This window comes from Temnothorax americanus, unplaced genomic scaffold, assembly GCF_048541705.1.
Source record: "Temnothorax americanus isolate GAGA-0224 unplaced genomic scaffold, ASM4854170v1 Scaffold8, whole genome shotgun sequence".
NCBI lineage: Eukaryota > Metazoa > Arthropoda > Insecta > Hymenoptera > Formicidae > Temnothorax > Temnothorax americanus.
Genome location: NW_027509802.1, coordinates 2,074,766 through 2,099,253, shown reverse-complemented (window position 1 = coordinate 2,099,253; position 24,488 = coordinate 2,074,766). Strand labels below are relative to the sequence as shown.

General features: G+C 44.5%; 1 protein-coding gene and 1 long non-coding RNA gene across 6 annotated transcripts in view; one reads left to right on the top strand and one right to left on the bottom strand.

Annotated features, from left to right (window-relative positions):
- The window catches only part of LOC143907175 (uncharacterized), a 568,709-nt gene that overhangs the window by 295,566 nt on the left and 248,655 nt on the right, over window positions 1-24,488 (bottom strand). For 4 of the 5 annotated variants that reach the window (XR_013259758.1, XR_013259757.1, XM_077423768.1 and 1 more), the window contains exons 7-8: window positions 13,691-13,778; window positions 2,832-2,883 (exon numbers count right to left, since the gene is read on the bottom strand). Coding sequence is in view for 3 of the 5 variants with exons in the window: in XM_077423768.1 (XP_077279894.1) it covers window positions 2,832-2,883; window positions 13,691-13,778 (140 nt within the window). In the remaining 2 variants the exon portion in view is untranslated. Of the gene's footprint in view, window positions 1-2,831; window positions 2,884-3,299; window positions 3,814-13,690; window positions 13,779-24,488 lie in introns of those variants that run through there. The other variant, XM_077423766.1, reaches the window with a different exon arrangement.
- The window catches only part of LOC143907183 (uncharacterized), a 124,502-nt gene continuing 104,986 nt past the window's right edge, over window positions 4,973-24,488 (top strand). Inside the window, exons 1-3 of the long non-coding RNA XR_013259761.1 lie at window positions 4,973-5,037; window positions 5,151-5,601; window positions 6,048-6,088. This is a non-coding gene — a long non-coding RNA (uncharacterized LOC143907183). The remainder of the gene's footprint in view (window positions 5,038-5,150; window positions 5,602-6,047; window positions 6,089-24,488) is intronic.

Sequence of the window (24,488 nt, the reverse complement as noted above, 5' to 3'; positions counted from 1 at the left end):
TCTCCGATTCCATCTCAATCAGGCTTTGACGTTGCCATCGTGACTGCCAGTCAGCCGGTAAGTTCGACGCCCTAAAAATATAAGGTGGCCGCGGGATTAAGATCGCGTTTCTCTCTCGACACGTCTCGCGTCGTCAAAGCGCGCGCGTTTTGCAGTAAACTCATGTTCTGGCCAATTCGTTTCGTAATCCGGCGAAATTTGTGCCGTCGTACTACAGGAGCGACTTGTGACTTAAGAGAATTATGAGTTAAGAAAGTTATGTGACTAAAAGAATTTATGGGAGATACTAGTACAAGAGATATTTTTAACGAAACCGGAATTAATTTTGTCGCAAATGTTTCTAGAGAGAAAAAATAGAAAGAATCTATTATAATTATAAAATTAAATTCTATGTAAATAATTTCCCTTATCTTACGAATGAATTAAATTGAACAATTTCCAATTGCCTATACGCAAAAAGATCTATTGCAAATCTGCTCTGAAATAGCTTTTGATTGATTTGAGAAACCTGTATTGTGCAGACGTTGATAATTAATATACAGACTGGCGCGCACAGGCCTGAAGATATTGTTACAGGAGTCTTGTAATTTTCAACGCATCAGAACGGGCTGCAGTTTCGCTAGCAGGCAACATAATCCAACCATTTATAACTCGTCTTATACTTCTAGATACATTGTGCGGCGCATAGCAGGGTGCATACATACGGATGTGCACGTGCCATTCGCAGTAACTATTAGAGCCCGCAGCGGTATTGCTACCGCAATATTCAAATCCAAGCCACGATGGAGTAATGTCTGGTTCTCGTATAGATTGCTCGCCCTCGGGCGTACCGCGCGCGTTCTGCGAATCACAATAATTCCGATATTGCCTACCGTTCCCGCTGATGATCCCGCTAAATGCGATGCGACGAACTGAATTTGTCGAGTACCCGAATGATAACGGATTTACAATAACCGAATATGGCATCATATTAAGAAAATTGTATTAATCATTATCGTATATAAAATATATCTCATTGCTTTTTTTCGTACTATGTTGAGAGTTGTTCGGATACTATTACAAAAACATATATAGATAACTTATTTCTTGTGAAATAAGTTTTGAAAATGTTCTCGTCAAGATAGCACACATATACGCAGCTCATTCCAACTTGTTGAAAGTTATACAGAATTTCTGTAACAATAGCTTCAAATCAATATGTGGAATCTGTCTAATATTAATTCCGAACGTCATGATATCTCATGTAGATTTCTTACATTGTCAAAAGATATTTTAGAGCAGATTTTTTTTTCATAAATTTACAATAGATCTTTTTGCGCGTAATCGCGCTTGTAAATAAATATATTTTATGTACGATATGCAAATATCCTAAATGGTGATGTAAATTGCGAATATTATTTATTACACTTTTAATGAATTATCGTGTCATAAAATATCGTGCAGAAGGAGCAACGGGACTGCAAATCAAGTTTTTAATTTGACGCGTACCACATAACATTAGTCAATGGAAGCAGGACCGAAAAGAGTGGATGGAATCCAGAGTGGCACCGGCAGGCAGATGAATCTCTCTCGCATTGTCCGCGTTTGAATGAACACACGCCCCGTCCCATCTTTCTATTTCTTCACGATTTTTCAGCGTTATTTTCGGCGGCAAATATTATCGTGTCGAACAATGTGATCGTTTTCAATGCCCCATCCGTCTCTATTCCGGTATTCCGATGTACTTCACTCAGGCGGTAATCTTCCACATTGTTTTCCAAAAATGTGCCGCTGGTTATAGGTTGAGATTATTTAATATATTATTTAAAATCGATGCTATGTAGTTATTAAAAATCGGCCGTATTATATAAGGTATTTAACTATCGGACAAAGTTTTTACAATATATGTAAATCAACATATGTGTAATCAATATCACATATAGATTGTAGCACGAGTATGCGTAGTTATCGAGATCGCAGGCGATAATCAAAGCAGAGAAAAAAATAGCGGAATCGATGAGCCTCGGGCGCCGCAAGGCTGAAAAGCAAATCTGGACCGAGGCAATAGATTTGTATGGAAATATGTTGAATATGCCATTGTTGCCGTTTTATGTTAGAGTTAAATGTCGGTTTTATCGATATATTCAGCGTAATAAAGATTATAATGAGGCGAGAATAATACTTTAACGAAAAAAGCTATTTTTTAAATATAATAAAACATATACGCGTTAATTCTGAAAAAATTCTCGCGAAATAAAAAGAGTCATTAGATGATGACGCATTGAAATACGAAATGCGAACAGGAGTATAAAAGCGCTGAATATATTTTTCATCAATATCTACATGCCGCGAAGAACGACGAGCGAGTCTGCAGAATGGCAGAAATTCGGGACGATAGGACAATTCTGACTCGTCTTCGCGAAGACAACTTTAGCCGAGGGGGTATAGCTGAAATCAGGAGGGACGGGGATGGATCGCGGCTCGATTCGGCAGCAAGCCCCTTCGGGGCACGTCGAGGATCGGGAGACGCGCCATTTCATTCGCAGACTGCCGATATCGCCAACCCCTTCCGAAATATCTCATTCCTAAACGCCTCGAGCTCTCGATGGATTACAAACCTATCTATTACTTACTTCCCCGTCCCGACCCGCGTTTCATCGTGCGGTGGCAACCACGAATACGACGGGCCGTCTCCACCCATCGGAGTATTTAAATTCGGTAGGATTTCAACGAGGATCTTTTCGAGACGGATTGTAGAATGTTAGCGGGAATAGCGCGATTGATAAACGCAACGACTTATAATTTTCCATACAAATCTATTGCGCACGAACTGAAATAGAAAAATAACTCACCGGTCGATGCGCAACAGCGGAGTTGTGAAACTGCGTTGACCTCAAGATTGATCTGTAACACAGAAATATTTTTACATTAAAAAACATCGTTCAAGGTAATCGATACTTGAAGTAAATAATTATCGTTCTCGTTAAATTTTTAAAACGTTATTTCAACTGATATTTTGAAACGCTATAATGTAAGAAATCGCGACCGCATAAACTCTCTCGTTCCCGCATTAACTCGTTCGCATAATTAATCGCGAAAAATCGTGCAAATAACCGTGCGAATAAGAGAGAGACGCGACGTAATATCTTTTCTCGCATACACCGAAGATCGAACTCCGAAATTACGAAATTGCGCCCGGAGTTGAACATAACGAGTAAAAAGAGTATCGTACGTAACGAGCGAGTCGAGTCGCGCTTAAGAAAGTAGCGGAATCCGCCACAGAAGAGCAAAATAATAAACGACGAATAACATTTACTGACCTCACGGTTGCCCCGCTGTCGCCCGATGCCTCCCAGGCCTCCTCCTCCTCTCCTCCGTTGTCGCATCTCCATCGGTGCAATGCACTCTCACGACGCGACGTTCACGCGAAAATCGACGATATCGTCGCTCGTGATCGCGCGACACTTTCGGCACTCCCGGTATTAATCTCGCGACGCGGCGCGCACACGCGTTTATTACACGGCGACGAAATAATTACGGAGAAGTTACGAAAGAAACTGTCCGACAGTGTCTCCGATCCGCTCGGCGTCGGCCCGTTGCCCGCGATGTCCCGCAGGTAGACGCGACGAGTGAGTTTAAAATGGCGGAGAGAATTTCGTACTGGAGCCACCGTAACCGTCGCGAGGACACTTGCTGCTTGTGAAGCACAATTTTGATTAACTGCATTTATAAATCATTGATTTATGAAAAACTGTCTATCCGCCCCACGATCGCCGAGTATCAGAACACGATAAAATGGCGAGGTTCAACGCGAGGTGAGACGTTAACCAGAGACTGCGTGATCTGTCGCTAATTGAACACGTCGCGTCGCGGCGTTACTTGATTTAGGATTCGCTCGTATGTTTCATCCGTGTTCCGAAAACGATGGCAAATTCACTCCGAAGCCGCAAAGCGAATTTCGAAAGAATGTAATCTACCTCGGCATCGGAATCGCGAAGCACATGTATTAATGACACATTCGATGTCACATACACCACGTACATATCAGTTTTCCGTAATCCGAAAACGGAGCCCGACGATACGTATGTTTTATGTTTACTCCGCGCAACGATCTACGTTCCGAGTTCCGAGAGCGGCGAGACGGCGAGAGCCGAGAGTCAGTAAATTCCAAGATGGGGTCGCGTGACGCGGGCGCCGCGCCGCGCGACTTCTCGTAAACATGACGGAGGGGGGATAGAGTGACTCGTCACGGCGCGCGTTCGGTGGGTCTAGTTACTTTCCCCCACTCTGTCTCCGTTACGCATGTTGCCGCGGCGCCCGCGACCTCGCGTTGTTGTTCTCGGATCTCGGATCGCGTCGCGCGTCGCGGAGTAAAAAGCCCTAACGTACGAATACCTACGAATCGCCGAACGGGCGTTTTAAATTAAGGCTTTCGCGCATAAAAAATGCCGTAAGGACGTAAAACGTAAGCGTAAGAAAATCGATCAATCCAACGCGAGTATTTTCCCCTACTCGGATTGCGGACGGTACAATACTCGATTGGGATTGGTCGATATTCTTACGCTTACGTTTTACGTCCTTACGCGATTTTATGTGTGAAGGCCTTTACAGAAAACTGTGATACATCGAACGACTTATAGCTTATAGCTAATACATATATGTTTCGCGGAATTTATACGGACACAAGTATATCGCGTTCAATAATACTGACTTTAGATTACATTCTTTCGAATAAGGCTGATTCTACAATCAGTAATGATCGTACGTCGAGAGACGCGGCTGCTGGTCCAACGAGGAAAATTCGTTATTAAAAAAGAACGTCTCTCATTGGGCCATCGGTTGCGTTCCGACGACTGATTGTAGACCGGCCCTAATCGATCTCGCTTTTCTCAACCGCCACCTTGACTCGCCTCTCGCGCCTCGCGCCGGTCGCGCGGCTTCGGAATCGTCGTTTTCGGAACACGGATAAGAATACGAGCGGACCGGAGCGGACGAAGGACGAATCGGAGTAACGCCGCGACGTGTGTTTAATCAACGATCACAGTCTCTATTAACGTCGTACGTATTTAACTTTGTATTTAATCATACTGTTTTCATATTTGGCGATCGTGGGAAATAGACACGAATGTGAATGTTCGAATAAGGCGAATAAATCGATTATTTAATTGCAGTTAACCAAAATCGCCTGGCAAGCGGCAAGCGTAGCGACCTCGCGACGGTTGCTCCTGGCGAGTGAAGTTGGTCGCGCAATTTACGCGAAATTCTCTCCGCCATCTTAAACTCACTTGTCGCTTCTACCTGCGGGACATCACACGGGACGACGCCGACGTCCGTCGAGCGGATCGTATAGCTCTAGTCGTAGCTTCTCCGGCGTGGCGTAATTATTCCGTCGCCGTACGTGTAATAAACGCGTGTACGCGCCGCGTCGCGAGATTAATACCGGGAGTGCCGAAAGTGACGCGCGATCATAATAAGCGACGATATCGTCGATTTTCGCGTGAACGTCGCGTCGCGAGTGAGCGCGAGTGCGGTGCACCGATGGAGATGTGACGCAACGGTGGAGAACCGAGGAGAGGAGGAGGAGGCCTGGGAGGCTTCGGGCGACAGCGGGGCAACCGTGGGGTGAGTAGATGTTATTCGTCGTTTATTTTTTTGCTATTCAGTGGCGGCCGCGGATTCCGCCACTTTCTTAAGCGCGACTCGATTCGACCATTACGCGCGTGATACTCATTGCTCGTTAAATTTAACTCCGGCGCAATTTCGCAATTTCGGAGTTCGATCTCGGAGACGTATGCGAAAAGAGATATTGTGTCGTGAACGTCGCGTCTTGTTGCACGGTCATAATATTATACACTTGAATTATTTTTCGCGGATTTTAATTATGCGAACGCGAGTTAATGCGGAAATATGCGGCCGCGATTGTTTTTTTGCATTAGCGTTTCAAGATCAAATATCTATTAAAATAACGTTATAAAAATTTGAGAGGCGCGATATAATTATTTACTTGAAATATTGTTTATCTTGTGGACACACTGCTTTAACGTAAAAATATTTCTGATGTGTTACAGATCGACGGCAGTTTTACAACTCCGCTGTTGCGCACCGGCCGGTGAGTGATTTTGTCATTTCAATGTTGAGACAATTTATAAAATTATATTATGAGTATTTCAACAATTTACGCGAGATGAAACTTATCGTTAGTACTCGAAATAAAGACGCAGCTATTCTCTCCAATTTTTTTTCAGAAAATTATACTTTATCTCACAATCGGTACATCTTCCGTAATGCGAATATATACTTCGATGTTCAATAACGGTCGAAAATTTTGAACTAAAATCGATTAAAAAGCTAATCATTGACCATAGATTTTACATGCTCAGATTCGTATTCACCGATGTCAATTGTTCATATATTTATTAATTCAAAATTTTTATGTATATATATATATAAGTTACGTACAATTTTTTATTATAATAATCACTACAATTTAGGATAATTCCTATAAATATCAAAATAATAAATAAATTTATCAAATTGACGAATGTCAAGATCTATTAAATCGCATCGCGTTTCACGATTGATTTTAGTTGATTTCTTTGACAAAAACATGAGACATTTATAAACGTGAAGGTGCCATGAGCATTTGAAAGTCGAAGTAATGAAATCAGTGGTTAGCATGGCTTTTGACAGAACAGACCGGAGACAACGTTCCGTACTCCAAAACTCCAAATCGTTCCGTCAGCAGCAATTTTCATTCCGCAAGCTGATTCCCGCGGTCCCGCGAAAAACGAGCAAGGAAATTTCGGCGATTTCATTTCATACGAACGCAAGGATGGTCACGCTTGCTTTCGGCGCCGAGGTACAGCGCGGGTCGCGTCGCGTCCGCATCGGTTGGTAGGTAGGTAGACACAGTCAAGTCGGGTGGAGAACGGTGGGAGGACAGCGTCGTCGACGCGTGCACCACGTAGGATGATAGCCAAAAGCGGCGGTTGGCAGGACAGGGGAACGTGTCACGCGATCCGTGAGTAATTCGCACGAGCCGAGGCCCGCCCGCCTGCCTGCCTGTTTAACAGAGTGTTATAATCTATTTACGTTAACATTACCAACGTTTAACGTGGTTGCTCCGCATCCCCGGGGTCAGAGAAAGGGGTTGGTTGCGGCGGAGGTGGAAGTTTGCTGGTCGGAGGAGGGCACTGTGCTTTCTCTCTGATCATCAGAGAGATAGAGAGAGAGAGAGAGGGAGAGAGAGAGAGAGAGCGAGAGAGAAGAGGAGAGAGAGCGATGATGAGAAGAAGAGATGCAGACTCTAGCTGCTCTCTCTCTCTCTCTCTCTCTCTCTCTCTCTCTCTCTTTCTCTCTCTCCCTCTCTCTCTATATATATATAATATATATATATCTCTCTCTCGGTTTATCTCGGTCTCTCTGCCTCTCTCTCTCTTTCCTTCCCCCCTTTTCGCCTCTGCAGTAGACAGCACTCAAGAATTGTCGCAGGCACGTTAGGGCTTTTGGAAACAAGCGTTAATTCGTGTGGTCGCTCACACACGCATTAACCGCGGCTTCCTGCATATTCTCACAATCCCTTTTCTCTCTTTCTCTCTGGCTTTCGTTTTCATATCTGTCGTTCTATAGATCTCGATCCATCCACGTTTCAAATCCAAAAAAATTAGAATTACGAAAACCGTTTAGTGATTCATATATATATACGTGCTAAAAAGATTAAAGATCTAAAATAAAGAATCGATCTGACCAATGCAATTTTTACAAAAGATAATAATAAGCTAGAAGAGAAAGCGTCGAAAAGATTAAGGCATATGATATCGAAAAAGAATTAATTATTTCACATGTTCCTTGTCGTGATACCGCGTGGACATATAAGCGATTAGCCAAAGTGAAAAGTAATAGAAATTATGCGGCATTAACCACGTGGATACGTAGCATCCGTGGAAGTTCAAGTGGCAAGCATTGTACGTGTCTACCGGAGCCAGCAGTTGGTCCATGAACGGATTACGGACGCTCGAGCCGGCGCGGGCGGGAGGAGTACAATCCCGTGCCCCGACAGAGCGAAGGAACGCGTACGTTCCGTTTGAACGAGCCTGTAGGCAAAGAGGACTCCGAGCGTGTACATCCACGCTCGGCGTATACACGACGATACGGGCTAAATGCCCGGCTCCCAACCAAACACCGCCAACTAACTGTACGAAACGTCCTGAAACTTTAGACGCGATTATCTGGAGGTTACGTCGTAACAATTATGAGGCTGCCACTCCGCGAAATCAGGAGACGGCTAACTTGTTTGCGCGCGCCTACCTATCGTCTTTGTGTCACGGATAATTTTCGTGGACGCGGGCTAATGGACGAGCGCGGTATAACGGGGCAACGGGACCGAGTGTAACCCTCGCCGTTGGAGGCCACCTGCGCAGCGCGTTGTTCTATCTATTCACCTATTCGCTCTCCTTTGTTCTGACAAATGATAATAACAATCGTCCTAATGATGTCCGCGAGAAGTTCATAAATTGCAGATAAGATATAGACTATAAAGTGCGTGGTCGATATTGCTGAATCGCGATTTTGCTGATTTGCGCGTAACTAACGTCAGTTACGCAAACGCACATCCAATCGATCAATATTCTTTTAATTGCCGACAGTTTCGTAAATTTTACGTTTCATCCCCCGCGTATGAATACCTATACCAGTGAAGATACGGGCGCGGTGAAAGCGAAAGAAGCGACGGACCGTCGCGACGATAAAAATCCCTGCCCGTCGACTGTAAAATTTTACGATCTCGAGAAATAAAGATAGTATCGTGAAGCTCCGAAAGCGGGACCCCCGTTATCGGTACGCGCAACGACGCAGCGAGGGAAGCCGAGCCTTTAATATTTACCCGTTTACGGATTTTTCCCAGCTTCCTAGGAGGGAAAGAGAGAAAGCGCCGGGGAGGAACGTCCGAGGACGATAAGCGCGGGTATGAAGAAGGGCGCTGGCGGCTTCGACAAATAAAATCTGAACAACCTGCTGCTCCGTTGTTTATCGAAGGATACCCGCGCGGTATTAACGGCGGAGAGATTGGGCAAGGGGTAGAGAAGCAGAGGAGAGGTTGTGGGCAAGACTAAATACGCCGCGATAACGCAACGACTCCCTGATGATGTTAGCGATCTTCCTTTCCTTTTTGTTTTCGTTTTTTACGAGTATAAACTCTTTCCTCGTTGATAGATTTATGCTTCGGCCTTGTTCCAGACGGAATCGTGTATTTAAGCTTTAGATCTCTCTGACGAGAGAATATTTATAATAGTCCTTATAAATATCCTGTATAGAGGATAATTTCAGTACATTATAAATTTGTACGATAATACGTTGCAACGTGTTAATATTTGTAAACCACCATATATTTACGAATATCTCTTATTACCTTATGTAATTTTTTACTTATGAAACGCCAGTATAATTACAGCTTTTTTGACAATTGACAATTGCGCCAATGCGTCGAGACGTTTTGTCTCGGGGTTTTTTTTTACTCGACGAAAGTTTACAAGAGAAATTTCGGAATTCACGGTTCCGCAGTATCCGCGGTGAAATAAGATTAGACGCGGGCGGCGAGGAAAAGTCGAACCGCAAGAAGCGCGCCGGCAGCCAAGATTCGCCGCAGCGCGATGTAATATAAACGTCGTAAAATAGGGACCAGGTGAATCGTATAATTCGGCGGGGGACCGACTTCGGAGTAATTCTCACCCGTGTACACCAACGTTCCTCTCGGCGTTGCCTCATATACATTACCACGAGCCACCACGTACGACGACCGCATTGCCACACGTGCTGCTCATATCGCTCCCGAATATAAAGGGGGAGACCGGAAAGGACGGACTTGGCGCTATATAGGAAGAGAACGTGGTCACATCCGATTCCTATTCGTTTCGCCCTGTTTTTTTTTTTTTTCATCCTTAAAACACGACCATACGAAAAAAAGAACCTATTCCCCAAATATGTCCCCAAGACAGCTAGAAATCTGGAAGACATGAATCCCTGCTACTAAAATAGCACATATCGTTTAGCTTTCTGTATATTCTATATATATTTCTTACGACGGTGTTATTCTATATATAGAAAATACTTCCTTTTTAAAGTCTATTTGTATTATTAAAATTAATGATTGATAATGTATGTGTTCAAAATTAACAATAATTAATGATGCTTTATCGATATATTTCAATATTAATGTTATTTTGAGAATTGAGAAATTTGCCTCTGATACTAAAGATAAGCATGCTATATGATATACTAATATAAAGCTCGAGACAAAAAAATAAAGATCGCCAAACGCGTACAGAAATCCATTTATTTTAATGTTGGAAGAAGAATTCCGTCTCTTTTTCTCTTTCGTGGTTACGGAGTAAATTTCATCTCCTTTACAAGCGGTAATTCACTAGCACGAAGTAATACAATTTTATGGAAGAAAATAGTCGACGTTAGAAGGTTCCTCGCTTTCAAGGTTCTTCAGAAAAATTTATATTCTTAAAGCCCTCGAAATAAACATCCAGTAGTCGAGTGTCGTTTGCTAGGAACTTAAAACCCATTGACCGCGTTTGTATACGTAAACACCACGACCTATGATGCTGTTTAGTCTACGGCATGGTCAGTTCCAAGTGGTCCACCTGCATATTCTTCCAGAAATATCTACCTCTTCACTTATCCAAATCTAAGAAACTTCTGGTTTGTTTATCAAGTAGAATAGCAACTTGCTCTTGTCTACAAGGATAAGTTTGTTACAAATGGAACTATTAACGCAATAAAAATGATAAAACAAGAAACTGTTAAGGTATAATCAATAATCCGAATCATTAATATGCCAAATTAACTTTTATATAAAAATAATGCTAATGATTATATGTATACATTAAAAAGGATGTTCAAAGAGCTTGTTAGTCAATGTTCGCACATGGTGATACATCGATAGAACGAGGGCGAGAAAGAAAAAAGAATCTTATAGTCCGTCTAAAGCAGTATTTCATAGATATAGCCGATGAAGCCTCCTTGTGGCCAGCAAATATAATAAACTTGGGGTCCATATATCCGCGCTTATGGTGGCTGATGGCAGACCCAAGAAAAAGGAACGTCTCGCTGCGTGTCCGTGCGCTGCAAGGAAAAGGGGGGTGAATACCCCGACTATCGTCATATTTTCTGATTTTCCGCCAATAAACCCCATTACTATTTATCAGCCTAATGCGTCCTTATAACTCCCATTAACAACAATCTATACGCTCTAACGCATTAGCGGCCCGGTACCCGCACCACCGCCAAATTTATTATTAGACGTGGAAGAACCGTTACGTTTAATTGCATGTAGGTTTGTTCTCAAACTTTCGGTGGCCGAAAGTCATACGGACCCTCCGGAGAAATTATATCGATATTATAAGGTCGTACTATCCTCCCTAGCCAGAGAAAACAGAAAGTGTGGGCAAATGGATGGAATATTGGAGTATTTGATACTCAGAGAGAAAAGAATATTTGTTATCTTAGCCTCGAGAGTCGAGATAAAAATAAATTAGATACATAATTAAACTATCAATAAGAAATTATTGCATTAACTATACATATAATTATGGAGTCATATAACATAATCATTGATGTGATAATTGCGTAATATAATTTACACAAATATTTTCTTCCAAAACAATAATAAAATTACGATTTTCATATTTATTTTAAGCAAATGCAAAAATTTTTAGTTGCTGAGTAATCATTCGAAGTCCTCGATAATTCAGCAAATACGCTGTAGCGACTGTAGCGTAAGTAGTGTCCATTTCCATTAAAATAAACGAAACAAGAGTCATCTCGTAGTCCAAGAAACCACCCTTAGCTTCGTGTCGCATAATTAAATGTCAGGATCTAAATTTATCGTTTTGCAAGAAAAGATACTAGCAGACTTTCGGAAATTACTCAGCTTACGGGTAATTGTAAAGTCTCGCTTATTAGGTATGAGAATACTATTATGTAAGAATTTTAACCGTCCTTTATAATCGAGATATTAAAATTATAATAAAAGTACGACTAGTTAGAAATTTCCCTCTTAATATCTTTTAATCAGAAAGAAAACGATTATATTTAATTTATAGCAAAAAAATTTGTGTGTTTGTTTTAAATATTCTCACATTAAAACATTGAATCTTTTCGTGCTATATTTTTCCGGTCGTCACACAATCACCGCAATTTATTCGTGATTTATTCACGCAAATTCTATCGTTCGCTGTGGAGAGGAATTAAACGACGAAGGCGATGTGAAAACTCGTTCGATGAGAGGAATATCGTCCGTTATTGGTAGGCACCGGCGTTAACGCCGGTGCCGGCGACCGACCGGCGAACGAAAATGAGAGGAGAGAGGAAAAAAAGCAGCGTGAAAGAGGCGAGAGATAATTAACGAGAAGCGAGTACACAATATCTTTTCCCAAACGGCTCGACGCGAACTGCACACTTGTTGCTTATCTGCACTTCGGCGTAGACATGTCGGTAACGGGTTAGGATAACATGTTTAACACGGCAGATAGCTACTTATCAGTCGCTCTCACTGTTTGTCTTGCACCATAAAGTTATAAAGTCCAGACGAGATGCGCTATCACGGTGTATTATAAATTACGCTGCTCGTGTCATTTATGAAAAAGAGAGAAAAGAACGAAAAGATAAAAAAAAAGTATAAGAGAAACGTGCATACTCTCCGCACGCCGGTCGTCTTATCGGCGCGACAAACTCCGACGGCGGATCCGTCGTACCTTCCGACGGACTTTGAGTTCATGCGTAATTACTTAATCGCGGGGAAATTACAAGGGGAGCGCATAACGGCTCGACTATAACGTATAGAATCATTTAGCGCTGCATACTAACGTGTGTAGGATCTCGACTCTACCTTAACTTTATCAAGTTCTTCTTTTTCGAGCTGATATTTGAAGCCAACGAATCAATATTTTAATTATAGACTCATCTTTGTCATAGAAAAATGTAGTTATTTGCTCTTTAAATAATAGCACCTTCCAGTACGCAGATATCGAAGCGACAAGGCAAATGCGTCCCTATCAATGGTCTTAATTCGACAGTCATTTCGGTGGGATAAGTAATTTCCCGGATATTCGAGGATCCCCATCCCGGACGAGGCTAACTACCCTTTGTCTTCCGCGTTATAGAAGCACGGCGGCAACGAGTGGCCATTTTAACCCCTTTTCCTCGCGAGACATAAATAATGATCGTCGCTAATTTGGCTCCGGTGCAGCCCTAGGCCGGCAACGAACGTAAACCGCGCAATTATAATGCCGCCACATTAGAATTTATTCCCACGGCAGCCGGCAGCCTCTCCTCCGTAACCTTTTTCTAAAGCTTACGTACTTAATCCGACTGAAATATTTTTCCCGTGGCTTCGCCGTCGGATATCGGCCTCGGATTTTCGTCGGAACTTAAACCATTTAATTAAGTCAGGACAACCGGATAGTACGTCGTTCGCTACGGAGACAAAAGAAAAAGAAGTCGGACAAGAGTGAAGCAAGAATTATTTAAAAGAACAGTCTCCTCGCCGTTTAACCGATGACAATCTGATAATAGTAATCCCTTTAATTGTGAAAATATAATAATTTTATTAAAAAATCCAAAAATCCGGAAAATTACTTAAATTGTCACATACAAATAGGTCATTTATATATTATTTATTTATAAGCCAGTTTAAAATAGTTCTTACCTTTCTTTGTTGAATCTGCAAGTCGCGAGGCTAATATGTAAGTATCGCAATATCCGACGCTCGAAATGGCTTGTTGCGCGAACGTCATCTGCAACAAATGAACCATTCGTTTTTTTTTTCATCACCACGTGTCGTTCGAAATGTAAAAGTATACGAGCAAAGTCACCACGGCGCGAAAATGTTTTTCGAGAACCGGGGGGATAGATCGGCGCGCGCCGCGCACACAGCTGGCACGCAGATACAGCGATCTCCATTATGTCGAAATCCGGAATTTCACGCGGCCGAACGCAGCCCGAACTCACTACGCGCTCGCGCGAAGCTTCAGCATATTCACAATCAGCCAAACGACATACATACACGCGCGTGATAATGTATGTGTGTGCGCGAGCGCAAACGTACCGGCGCGCGGCTTTTCCGCATTGTATTTGGGGAACAAGTAATTGGATGCCGTGCGAGAGATTTGCGATATTTCTAGTGTGTAATGCGCGGCAATACGCGCAACGTTAAATCAAATCCAATTCGAGCTCTCGCGCGCCGTACGGCGCGGCATGGAGTGGCACCTGACAAACTCATTGGTCTGACAAATTGAATCATTCGCCGTTCAATTGCTTCGTGCAGATATACACACGCGTGGAGACAAGCGCGCGCGCGCGCGGGTTGGTGCGTACGTGTGCGTTGCGTGGGTGGGTTGAATTGGTGGGGTGCGCGTGCGGGTGCGGGTGCGGGACCGTCGAGTATCTGGTGTCCGCTGTTTGTTGCCACTCTATTGCATCGCCGTCAATGTGTCGAAACCACCCCTTCGTCCTTCCACGTAATACGGTACCGTTGAATTAACTCGCGAGCGAGCGTGCAACTTTGCAATTTACGTGCGAAAAGACGAGCGGTTTGCGTCACTTTTCACCGCGTCATCTACCGTGAAAAAAGTGCTATGTAAGATATTTGACCCTAAAAACCACGGGGTCTTTCTTTCTTTCAAACTTTCTTATTCTTTCGCAAAAATGTCCTTATAAGTATATAGTGTGTATATATATATATATATATATATATATATATATATATATATTTTATTGTGTACGCGTAATGCGCGTAATTGTATACGTATTTTACCATCGTGGAACAAAACGCACGCTACGATTGATAACTAAGTAACCGCGTCCACGCATACGATACTCGCGATGGAAAATGCACAAAATATATACGCGCGCAAACGCATTACGACGCAAATGATCATCCCCTAGTCTCTTCGATCTTTGATGAGGAAGGAACCGCGGCGCACGGCCATTCGATCGCGGTGTAGCGTGAAATCCGAATCGATCCATCCGACATATGAACATACGAACGTGGAGAGACGAAGAGACAGAGAGAGAGAGAAAAAGAGAGAGAGAGAGAGAGGGGAGAGAGAGAGAGAGAGAGAGAGAGAGAGAGAGAGAGAGAGAGAGAGAAGGCGCGCGGAGTGCATGCAGAATGCAGGGCGGCCGCATACGTGGAGCTGCGAGGCGTCGGCCGTGTGACGCGATCACACGGTGTGCGATGTGTGAAATGGAGCACGATCCCCCCCTCCGGTAATTATATGTATCCTATCCCGCGTCGCTATCTCGCCTACCGGCGGTCGAACCGGCACGGCGCGGCGCGGCGTGACGCGGCTCGGTGCGTCGAGCACGAGCACATCGATGGCATGGCGCAGCGGCGCGACACAACCGCCAACCTCCTGTCCCCCGGACTCGCACACAGCGGAGCGCGTCGATCTCCCGCGTGGCGATCCCCCGGCCCGGATGCACCGCGTGCGTGAGCATCGTCCACCATCGACTGCATCATCATCATTCCCTGCCTTCCTCCTCTCTTCCTGTCCTCGTCCTCCCTGGTCCCATGCGCGTTATCCGCTGTCCCGCATGGACCACTGATCCTTCGTTTCGGTTTCGGAGCGCGTACCTACCTCGGACACATCGGGCACCATCCATCGATCTTTACGATCGATCCACAGCGCGCACGAATGCGAACGGGATTTTCGAGGTGGAATTTGGCGCGAGTCCGTTTGTACGGTCGAAAGGGATTTTATTATCGGGCGCTATAACGTCGATTGGCAACCGTTTCGAAGATGTATAGGATGACATTTGCATACGGTGGATATTCGTCGTAACGTCCTCCGCTTGGCCTTTTTATACCTTTGACATTTGGAAGGGTCATCAACCGTTTTAGATGTGCATATCGAGAGAGAGAGACAGGAATAGATATGAAACAAATAGAATAATGAATAATATCGATAAACTTGACAAATAAGTTTATATAGTCGTAATATAATATTTTTTATATTTTTCTCATAAAAAGCCAAATTGCCTTCGATCTTCTAATTAACATAATACGAAATATGTTAATACTATTTCGATGCACTCGGAGAAATCTACGCGGTTAAATCTAAATCTTAAATTTATTTATCTCTCGCGTGTAACGCGCGAGGTACCTCCAGTATAGCAATTCTGCACATGTCCCGTCATTACATCGTTTTCGATTTGCGTCAACGCTCTTCGCAAGCTGTGTTTACGATGGCGATATGTGCCGAGGCTGTAATCGGCATATCGTTAAGCGGTATCAACGAAAATGACGATGCGCCTTGATATGTATATCGGGCTGTGCGACGCGCGCAATGACAAGCGCAAATGCACATAACATCGGCGGTGCACGCTACACCGGATATCGCGTAGCTGGGCACACACGTGCGTCGGCGATGTTCCGAGGCGGAACGATTTCGCAGCATCGAATTGCGCGGCGCCGGCTGCGCGTGCAATAGGTGCTTATTGCACAAATCACACGCATTATTGACTGCTATTGTACCTCTTCGGCCGACGAGCCGTCGCATTGTCCGCGCATTGCATGCCCTTCCTCTGGAATAAACCGATAACTTTACCTCTCGGAGATATTTGAATACAGCGGCGAGAGTTAATTCGATGGAATTGAAATTTCAAGAAATTTCTTCACATATATTTTTTATACATTAGTTTCTTACCGACATATATATTAGTTCCTAAAAGAGAGTTATTTTACAGATCAATCACAGGAAACTGACTGATTATCAGGATAACAAGTATAGGTATATATCACTACAGAACTTCTGTCTATTTTAAAACCCGGGCCAGTCCTGAGACTCAGCCATCCTTTTAGTCTCGTAGAACAGAACTTTATACAAAGATGACACGACGCGACGCGCCGTTATAAATGTCAGATGGTAGCACTCGAGCGATCGAAGCAGCGCGAGAGACTTGTCATGCGAGTCGATCGTAAAACAGGCAGGAGGTATCGTCCAAGTAAATAAATCTCCTTGCCCGGAGCCACTTCCTCGAAAGAAAACACGGTGGGAGGCAGGCAGACCGTCCGACTTGCAGGTCGAACGGTAGGTTCGACGGCGTCGATGGATCGAGTGCCCTTTGAGTGCTCTCGTCCCGGCTTCGGGATATCTTCGAGGGGTCGAACGGGAGCCGTTCGAGGTCCGCAGGTCAGGCACTCCTGAACGGATTTAGGCAGGAAAAGCCTCGCGGCAGGCACTCCACACGGCTACAAACAGACGCGAGGCGTGCTGGCGCCAAGTCTGGGAAATCGAAGGTCCTGGATGACTCGGAGGCCACCGGGGCGAGTCTCTCCCGCTCTCTCCGTATAGGGTGATCACCCTATACGTATACACAATCCAAGTCTCCACGATACAGATGTTCCCGTATGTCACAAGGATTTTTCCGTAACCGCAACGGAAGTTTTCTCGAGACACCGGGCTATCTTACATCTGTTTAGACTCGTTGACAAGCTTTTTATAAGGGGAGATAGGTTTATATTCCGTGGTGGATATACGTTGCGCGGAGAAATAACGCGACTTGTATACGCGTCCATAAATTAAACTTATTTATTTAAGCAATACTTTACAGTTATGATACACAGAGGAGATAGCAACAATTTAGTATTTCCTTAAAAAAGTAATCTTTTCGGCTTATATTTATATATTCTGCCTAACAAAATATAATTGTGTCATAATGCAAAATTTTAACACATGTTAAAGTATCTTATTGCCATTTACGTATAATCATATACCTTCTGTTTATCTCTTCTTTTTTTTTCTCTCAACTACTTTCCATATAATTTCAACAAGAATCTGTTCCATCACGATGAAGCGCAATACTAGGCACAGTAACGGGTTAAACAAACACCGCGTAATTTCAGGAACGTTTCCTAACGACGTTGCATCTGGTGTACGCGATCTTGTGTAAACAGACGAGATCGAGACGAGCCACTCGAAACGTTCGCGAAGGGTTGCTAGTTTTCTTAAGTCAACCAATGAAGGCTCCGCGTTCGTTTGAGCCAGGTTAAGGTACCACTCGACATTGATTTATCCCAACTCGTAATCTGTGTGGACGTATTTCTTCGGAACGCAGCGTCAGTAGTGTCGCTCCTAAGATTATCGTTTTACTCTTTTTTCTGAAGGCGTTACTCTCTTTTCACTTTCTGAAACATTTTCTAAGACCCAGTTGCGGTTAAAATTGCACAGGAATTAAGAATTAAGAGTTTCTTTTTCCAACATTTGCCAATATTATATAAATTCGTGAAAACGACGTTGAAAGAGTTAGCGAAAAGCAAAGTGGCGTATCGGACGCGGTCGGACGTCATTGAGAACGAGTCTGAACGACTGCCGTACTTAGGGTCACGGCAATTTTTGACACCGTCGTAAAGCTGCCGACTTCCGCATGCACATTCGAGGAGGGGATAGGCGAGGGGGCGGATGGAGCTATGACCCCCGGCTCGATTCGCACTAAACTGTATCCTGTAATTCGGCGGGTTAGTATACTCGCGGCGCGACGCGGCACGAAAAATTCCAGGTCGCGCTAATAAACTAAATACGGCATCGGAAATGAGAGACCGCGGGTGTATTATTTATACTCGCGCGTTTCTATGGTGCCGACGGCGGCTTTAATGTGCTGCAGCGTGCTCGCCGCGCTCTCGCAGTTTATACAACGCAATAACGTTATTAGGTGGCTGGCATCCGGTATAAATTTCACCACCACCATCACACCACCGCCACCACCACCACCACCACATCGTCGCAGACCACACCGGCCACCGTCGCCACCGACACACGCTGCGTTCGCCCCATCGCGAGCCATCGTCGCCGCTCTTCGCCACTCTTCTCCTCTTCATTGTTGTCGCCCTTTTCCCGCCGCCGCCGCTGCTGCTGCTGCTGCCGCTGCCGCCAATGCGACGCGATGTACCCGCGCACTCCTGTCGCACGGCGTTAAAGCATGGCGTCCTTATGGGCTCGAAACTTTGTCGTCGATGATTACATGAACCGTCGACTGTATTAATTACGGAACAGCTGCGCGCGCTTGGTGTTTTCGGCGTCACCGCTCTGTTTAACGTTGAATAAAACTAAACTGCGGTATGCGGGAGCAATCCAGGCGATAGAATCGCTTCGCGTAAAACGGGAGAATTTAATACCGTTACGTTTTGCCGGACGGTGCTGCTTTTACGGATTCGCGAAAAAACTTTTTTACGTTAAACTAATATCCAATAAATAAAATGTAAATTTCCTTTGTTGCGTGATATCGAATGAACGGCGTAAAAATAATTTCCAGGGTTGATATTCTCGCGGCGGGAAGCCACCGAATATTTTTTGTCGACCCAACGTAGCCGATAATATCATTGGCAGAGTCCGCTATAAATACTCGCTATAAATACCGCTCGAAACGTCATTATTAACGTTCGCGACACCAATGCATCCGTCCTCATTTCTGCCCGTCGCCCTTCCATCATTGCGCACCGGCGTAACGCGGCAATGTATTCCCCGATTGCAATTGCAATATGTTAAAGCATGTTTTTATGATTTCAAAAATTTGTCGTTGGAGACTACATAACCCGTTAGCGGTATTAATTATAGAGCAGATGCGCCGCATTTTGAAATGCACATCGAAATTATTTCATGCGCATTTCACGAGCGTTATGCGCGAATCGCCGACGAATTTTTGAGTACTTAACTCAATTACCCGATTAATTCAATCGCGCTAGCATGAATGCCGCGCGGGAAGAAGCTCGTACTTTTTTCTCCCAGAGGCACGTACCGCGTGTTTCGAACACTGGGAGTTCGCTGTTTTTTTTTATTTTTATTTATTTATTTATGAGCACGATTATCGCGCACTTGAAATCAGGCGTCCTCTTATTACGTGTCGCATATGCGACAAACAACAATTTGGCAAATTGCGGCATACGTTTTCTGCGAAAACGTTACAACACGAATTATTTTGTGTCGTTAGTGCATGCATCACGACGCATTCATTGTTGTAGTTAGCGAGTTAACAAACGACGGTAATGTATCAATCCACTTTACGACGCCGGTACGCCGATCCTGAATAACAAAATATATCTATAAAATAATAAAGGAATATTACTATAATAATAATAATAATTCGCGAGATTATCATGGTAGCAACTATCTCATTTTTCTCCCAAATTAAATAAAAGAAACGTACACGCTTAAATAATTTTTAAAAAACAATCGAACGAAACGCGATAACCTAATAATCAGAAACGGGAAAGCAGTATCTTATTTGATCTTATTCGAAATAACTACTGACATTAGCCATGCACCGGCAAAAGCCACGCACGAACGCATGACAATGTGCCAGCCCCTGCAGGAATATATTGATAATCGCATCAATATCCGCGCGATTGTCAGGCACAGCGTACCAATAATTTATGCACAATTGGACGTGGGTATCGATACGGCGCAAGCAACCTGCAACACATGTCGCTCTATTAATAACGCCGCAGCCGGTGCTATAGATGCCTCACTAATTCATCGAAAAGGGTATCGCCCGTCAGTTTTGGATGTCTTACGCGTTATTCTCCTCTCTCATGCGAACAACAAATGATTGAACGACAAACTCCACCTTTTTCGTGTACTTTGTCGATCTCGGCAAGTCGAGGGGGAGAAGAATATTATACAATGGCACGGTAATCAAAGATCTTCATTTGATGTGGAATACATCGTTCCACAAGAAGGGTATAATATTCTTCACGCGAAACATTTACGAGAATGATGTTACGTGGAATTATCCACAGTGAGTCAGCCAAGGAAATTCCTGCACGATACCCTTACATGAAAATGTAATGACTTTTTAAGCAAAATTTTTCCGGACTGATCTGAAGAAGGTGCAATTATGAAAAATGATATTTCGCTTCCCCTTTAAGCAAATCAATGCGTTTCGCTGCGCCAGCAAGCCTGTACTTGCGCAATTACATTTGCATTTATGAGCTCGATTCACGATGCGTGATCTTATTGTTAGAATCATGAAAAGTATTCGAAGGAGGTAAGCGTGAAAGAAAGACGAGGGAATATTATGCATATTTATTGATGCAAAAATATGATAGCTTTATGATATAATTATCATAATTTCCCAACGTGCAATAATGAATAATGGTATGTAGGGAATATCTCAGAGTCCTCCATCAGCTCTTCTCGAAATGCGCTGAAAGTTCTACATGTCCAATACTTTTCACAGCTACGTGTCTATCGGAATACACGAATTTTCCGTCGCGGAAGCTGTCATCGACAGAATCGTGGGCGTTTTAAGGATCTCGAGCGACAAGCGGGACTCACGTTGCATCGGAGCGTGTTTGTGTCACGGCACGCTCACGTGCAAACGCGTGGCCCGTGCGCTCGCACGCCGGGGATAAATCAAAAGTATGAAATGCGCCCGGCAGAATTTCGGTATATTTATGGCGGGGGGCAATTCAATGATACACATTCCCGGTCGCGCGTAATAGTCAATATTTCCATCAGAAGCACACCTACAACTCACGCCTACGCTGACAAACCGCGCGGCCAACGGTGCTTTATGAGAGTTCAGGGCGCATTTGACAGCGCGATGCGCCGAGCCAGTTGTTGCCATTTATTCGCGCATTACATTACTCTGTTACCGAGTCGAGTGTCACCAGCTAATTTGCATTATAAGTGCCGCTGATGTTATCATCGCTTCGCTTATACGTTATGGCGCCGCTGACGGATTGTCATGTATATGTTAGTGCGTATGATGCTGGCCTCGCGCGAGTGTAACCCGCGGTACTCTGCGTGTCCTCCCTCCCTCCCCCCAGCCCCTGGCCACCCACCGCCCCGATGATCATCGCGAAAGCGAGCTGGCCAGCGATAATCGCGTCCGATTCGCGCCTATCGAGCTGTTGACGGCCGTCCGCAACGCTACGCGCGATACCGCGCGCCCCCGCATGAAAATAATTATTGCATTTTAATTGTGAGGACGCGAGAGAATTGCATCGACCAACGGTCAGGCTTAAGCAATTAATTAGAGCTGGTTATTAATAGATAACACGCGTTTAGATGCGGAATTCAAATGGTATGATGATTAATGATGACGTGTTAGCAGGAAATGAAACTCTTCATCAACGATATGAGCTATCATTTCTTGTATTAGCATTATGCCACGTTAATGCGCGCTACAAAATTCGTTTGCACTACAAAATGGGGAAATAATACGTAAAATAGAGAAAAATAAATCGTGCGGTCCAATTTTATGTATTCAGATCAGACGTTCTTAATACTAATCGCGACTTCGCGCCGATTCATCCCACGCAGCCATCTTTAGCGACTTCTTTTCTCTAAGTGATGAAAAAAATATTAATTAATTTTAATCGCAATGCTCACGATGCTTAATATTTCAGGCGATGTCTCCGCGGAACACGAGAAAAATTAATTAAGCGTCACTCATCTCTCCTCAGAAAAATTCAACCGCTCCCTTTTTCGCTCATAATAGCGTCGCGCAGTACCTTTGAAAATATTTTCCAAATCGCGACACGCTAGACGCCGGCGTCATTAGACGGCCGGTAGTAATTACTACTAAATAATTTCGCCGCGCGAGAGTCGTCCATCGGTCTACCAGCAGATGTAAATTCCCTCCGTCCGGTCGTGTACTTGCTGTATGAATTCCGCACAAGTGTCCGAGTGTTCGACCTTTCTCGTGGACGTGTGTTGAGCGGCTGAAGTGGGGATTGAAGTGAAATATGAAAATCCAGGCCCGGTAGCCGAAGCGAAACCCGGGAACTCCGATTGGGCGGCATCGCGTGTTTAACGAGGCGCGTAAGACAGAAAAACATAGGTAATGAACGCGAACAAGAGCGCGCCTTTTCGCGGCCAGCGCGCGTCTGGCAAAAATCGTTCTCCGAATCCGTGGAAAAAAATAGGAAAAAAAAGAACGCGCTCTCGAAGAAAAATACGCGGTTGAGAATGAGATGGAGAAGAGTGGTCCGGGATATAATGGCCTCCGGCGTTCGATATTATTTTGGGTGAACATATTCGCGGAATTTCCCTCGGTTAGTTTTTAATTAGCTCCCTTCATCGCGAGGGCAATTCGTGCCCGGAATTTATTAGGCGTCTCATATTCCGCCCACGAAAGATCCAAATTTCCCAGGGAAGGATTATATACTCGCTATCCGTAAACAGTTTCGGTGCGAGGAAAAAGTCTTCAAGAGTTCGACTTAGGGAGAGTTATTTTCGCAGATTCGCAATTTGATGAACCGTCGTTGAATCTTCGAGCGCTAATGCACGCAAGACGACGCCGATAAACGCGTCCCCGGGCGAGAATCAACATTTTAAAATATAATTACCTCATCTGCACCTCGTACAAATGACACCCGCGACACAACACGTGCCGCTTTCCATGTGCGCGCGCGTGCGTGTGCGTACGCACACACAAACGCACGCGTCGCCGTACAATTATTATGTGCGCTCAGTGCGCCTACAATGCAAGCGGGAATCCATTTCGGAGTGGCAATTCGCGCGATACATTATCCAGTCAGCGTCGGCTATACGATTCGTAGTCGTTTCAGCCGCCGTAATAACGCCGACATTTCAACCCTCGCTTCGCCCTCTCCCTGTAAGGGGGAGGGGGAGGGGCGAGGGACGGGGTTGACCAGGGGCCGGAGCGGAGGTGGTTTCGCGGTGTCAGCGACAATATTTTCCTTCGACGGGGGTACGCGTCATACACCGATACTTTTTTTCCCCGGCTCTCGTCCTCTCTCTCTCTTTCTCTGTCGACGCGGCGGGCGAAATAACTCATTTCGGGAATGCGTGCCAGCCAGTGAGGCTGTCGATAGCAGCCACGTCTGGGATACATGACAACGTGTAAACAACGTGGCAGGCGGCCCTGTCAGACTCGTTGTATTTCGAGAGCAGAATGGATGGGAGTATCGTTAACCAGTCGGTCGGCCGGTCGTACCGACGCAATTTTATGAACGTGTCGTGTATCCTCCCTCGAACGAAGACATCTGCCTTTATTAAATAATATCACAGCGTATTAATAATACTGTAAGCGTTTAAAATTGATATCTTTTTTACATTGCATTTTAGATTTGTAATCCCACTGATATTAACAATCAGGAACAATGGACATCTTCACGAAATACGCGGGAAATAATCGAGCGAAAAAGAATGTCAAATTGCGGCGGCGATAAATCATGAGGGGTTCCGGTTTCTCCTCGCGAAGTTCTGTGAAAATCTATTATTCCTCGTGCGATAGTCTTAATGAGGCAAAAAGCACTCTCGGAGTCATCGGCACAGCTGCATCTGGACCGTTGGCGGCGCGGCTCAGTGGCTTATTGAATTAGACGGGAACGAATGAAGAGCTGGTATATCCGCCATATGCGGCATTCGAAGAGAAGAGCGCGTCGCGCGCCTCTTGCGAAAAAGTGCAACGTACTTAGTTGCTCTTAGACGCGAGATACTTTACGCGAAATCGCGGGTTTAATGCTGCTGCAGACT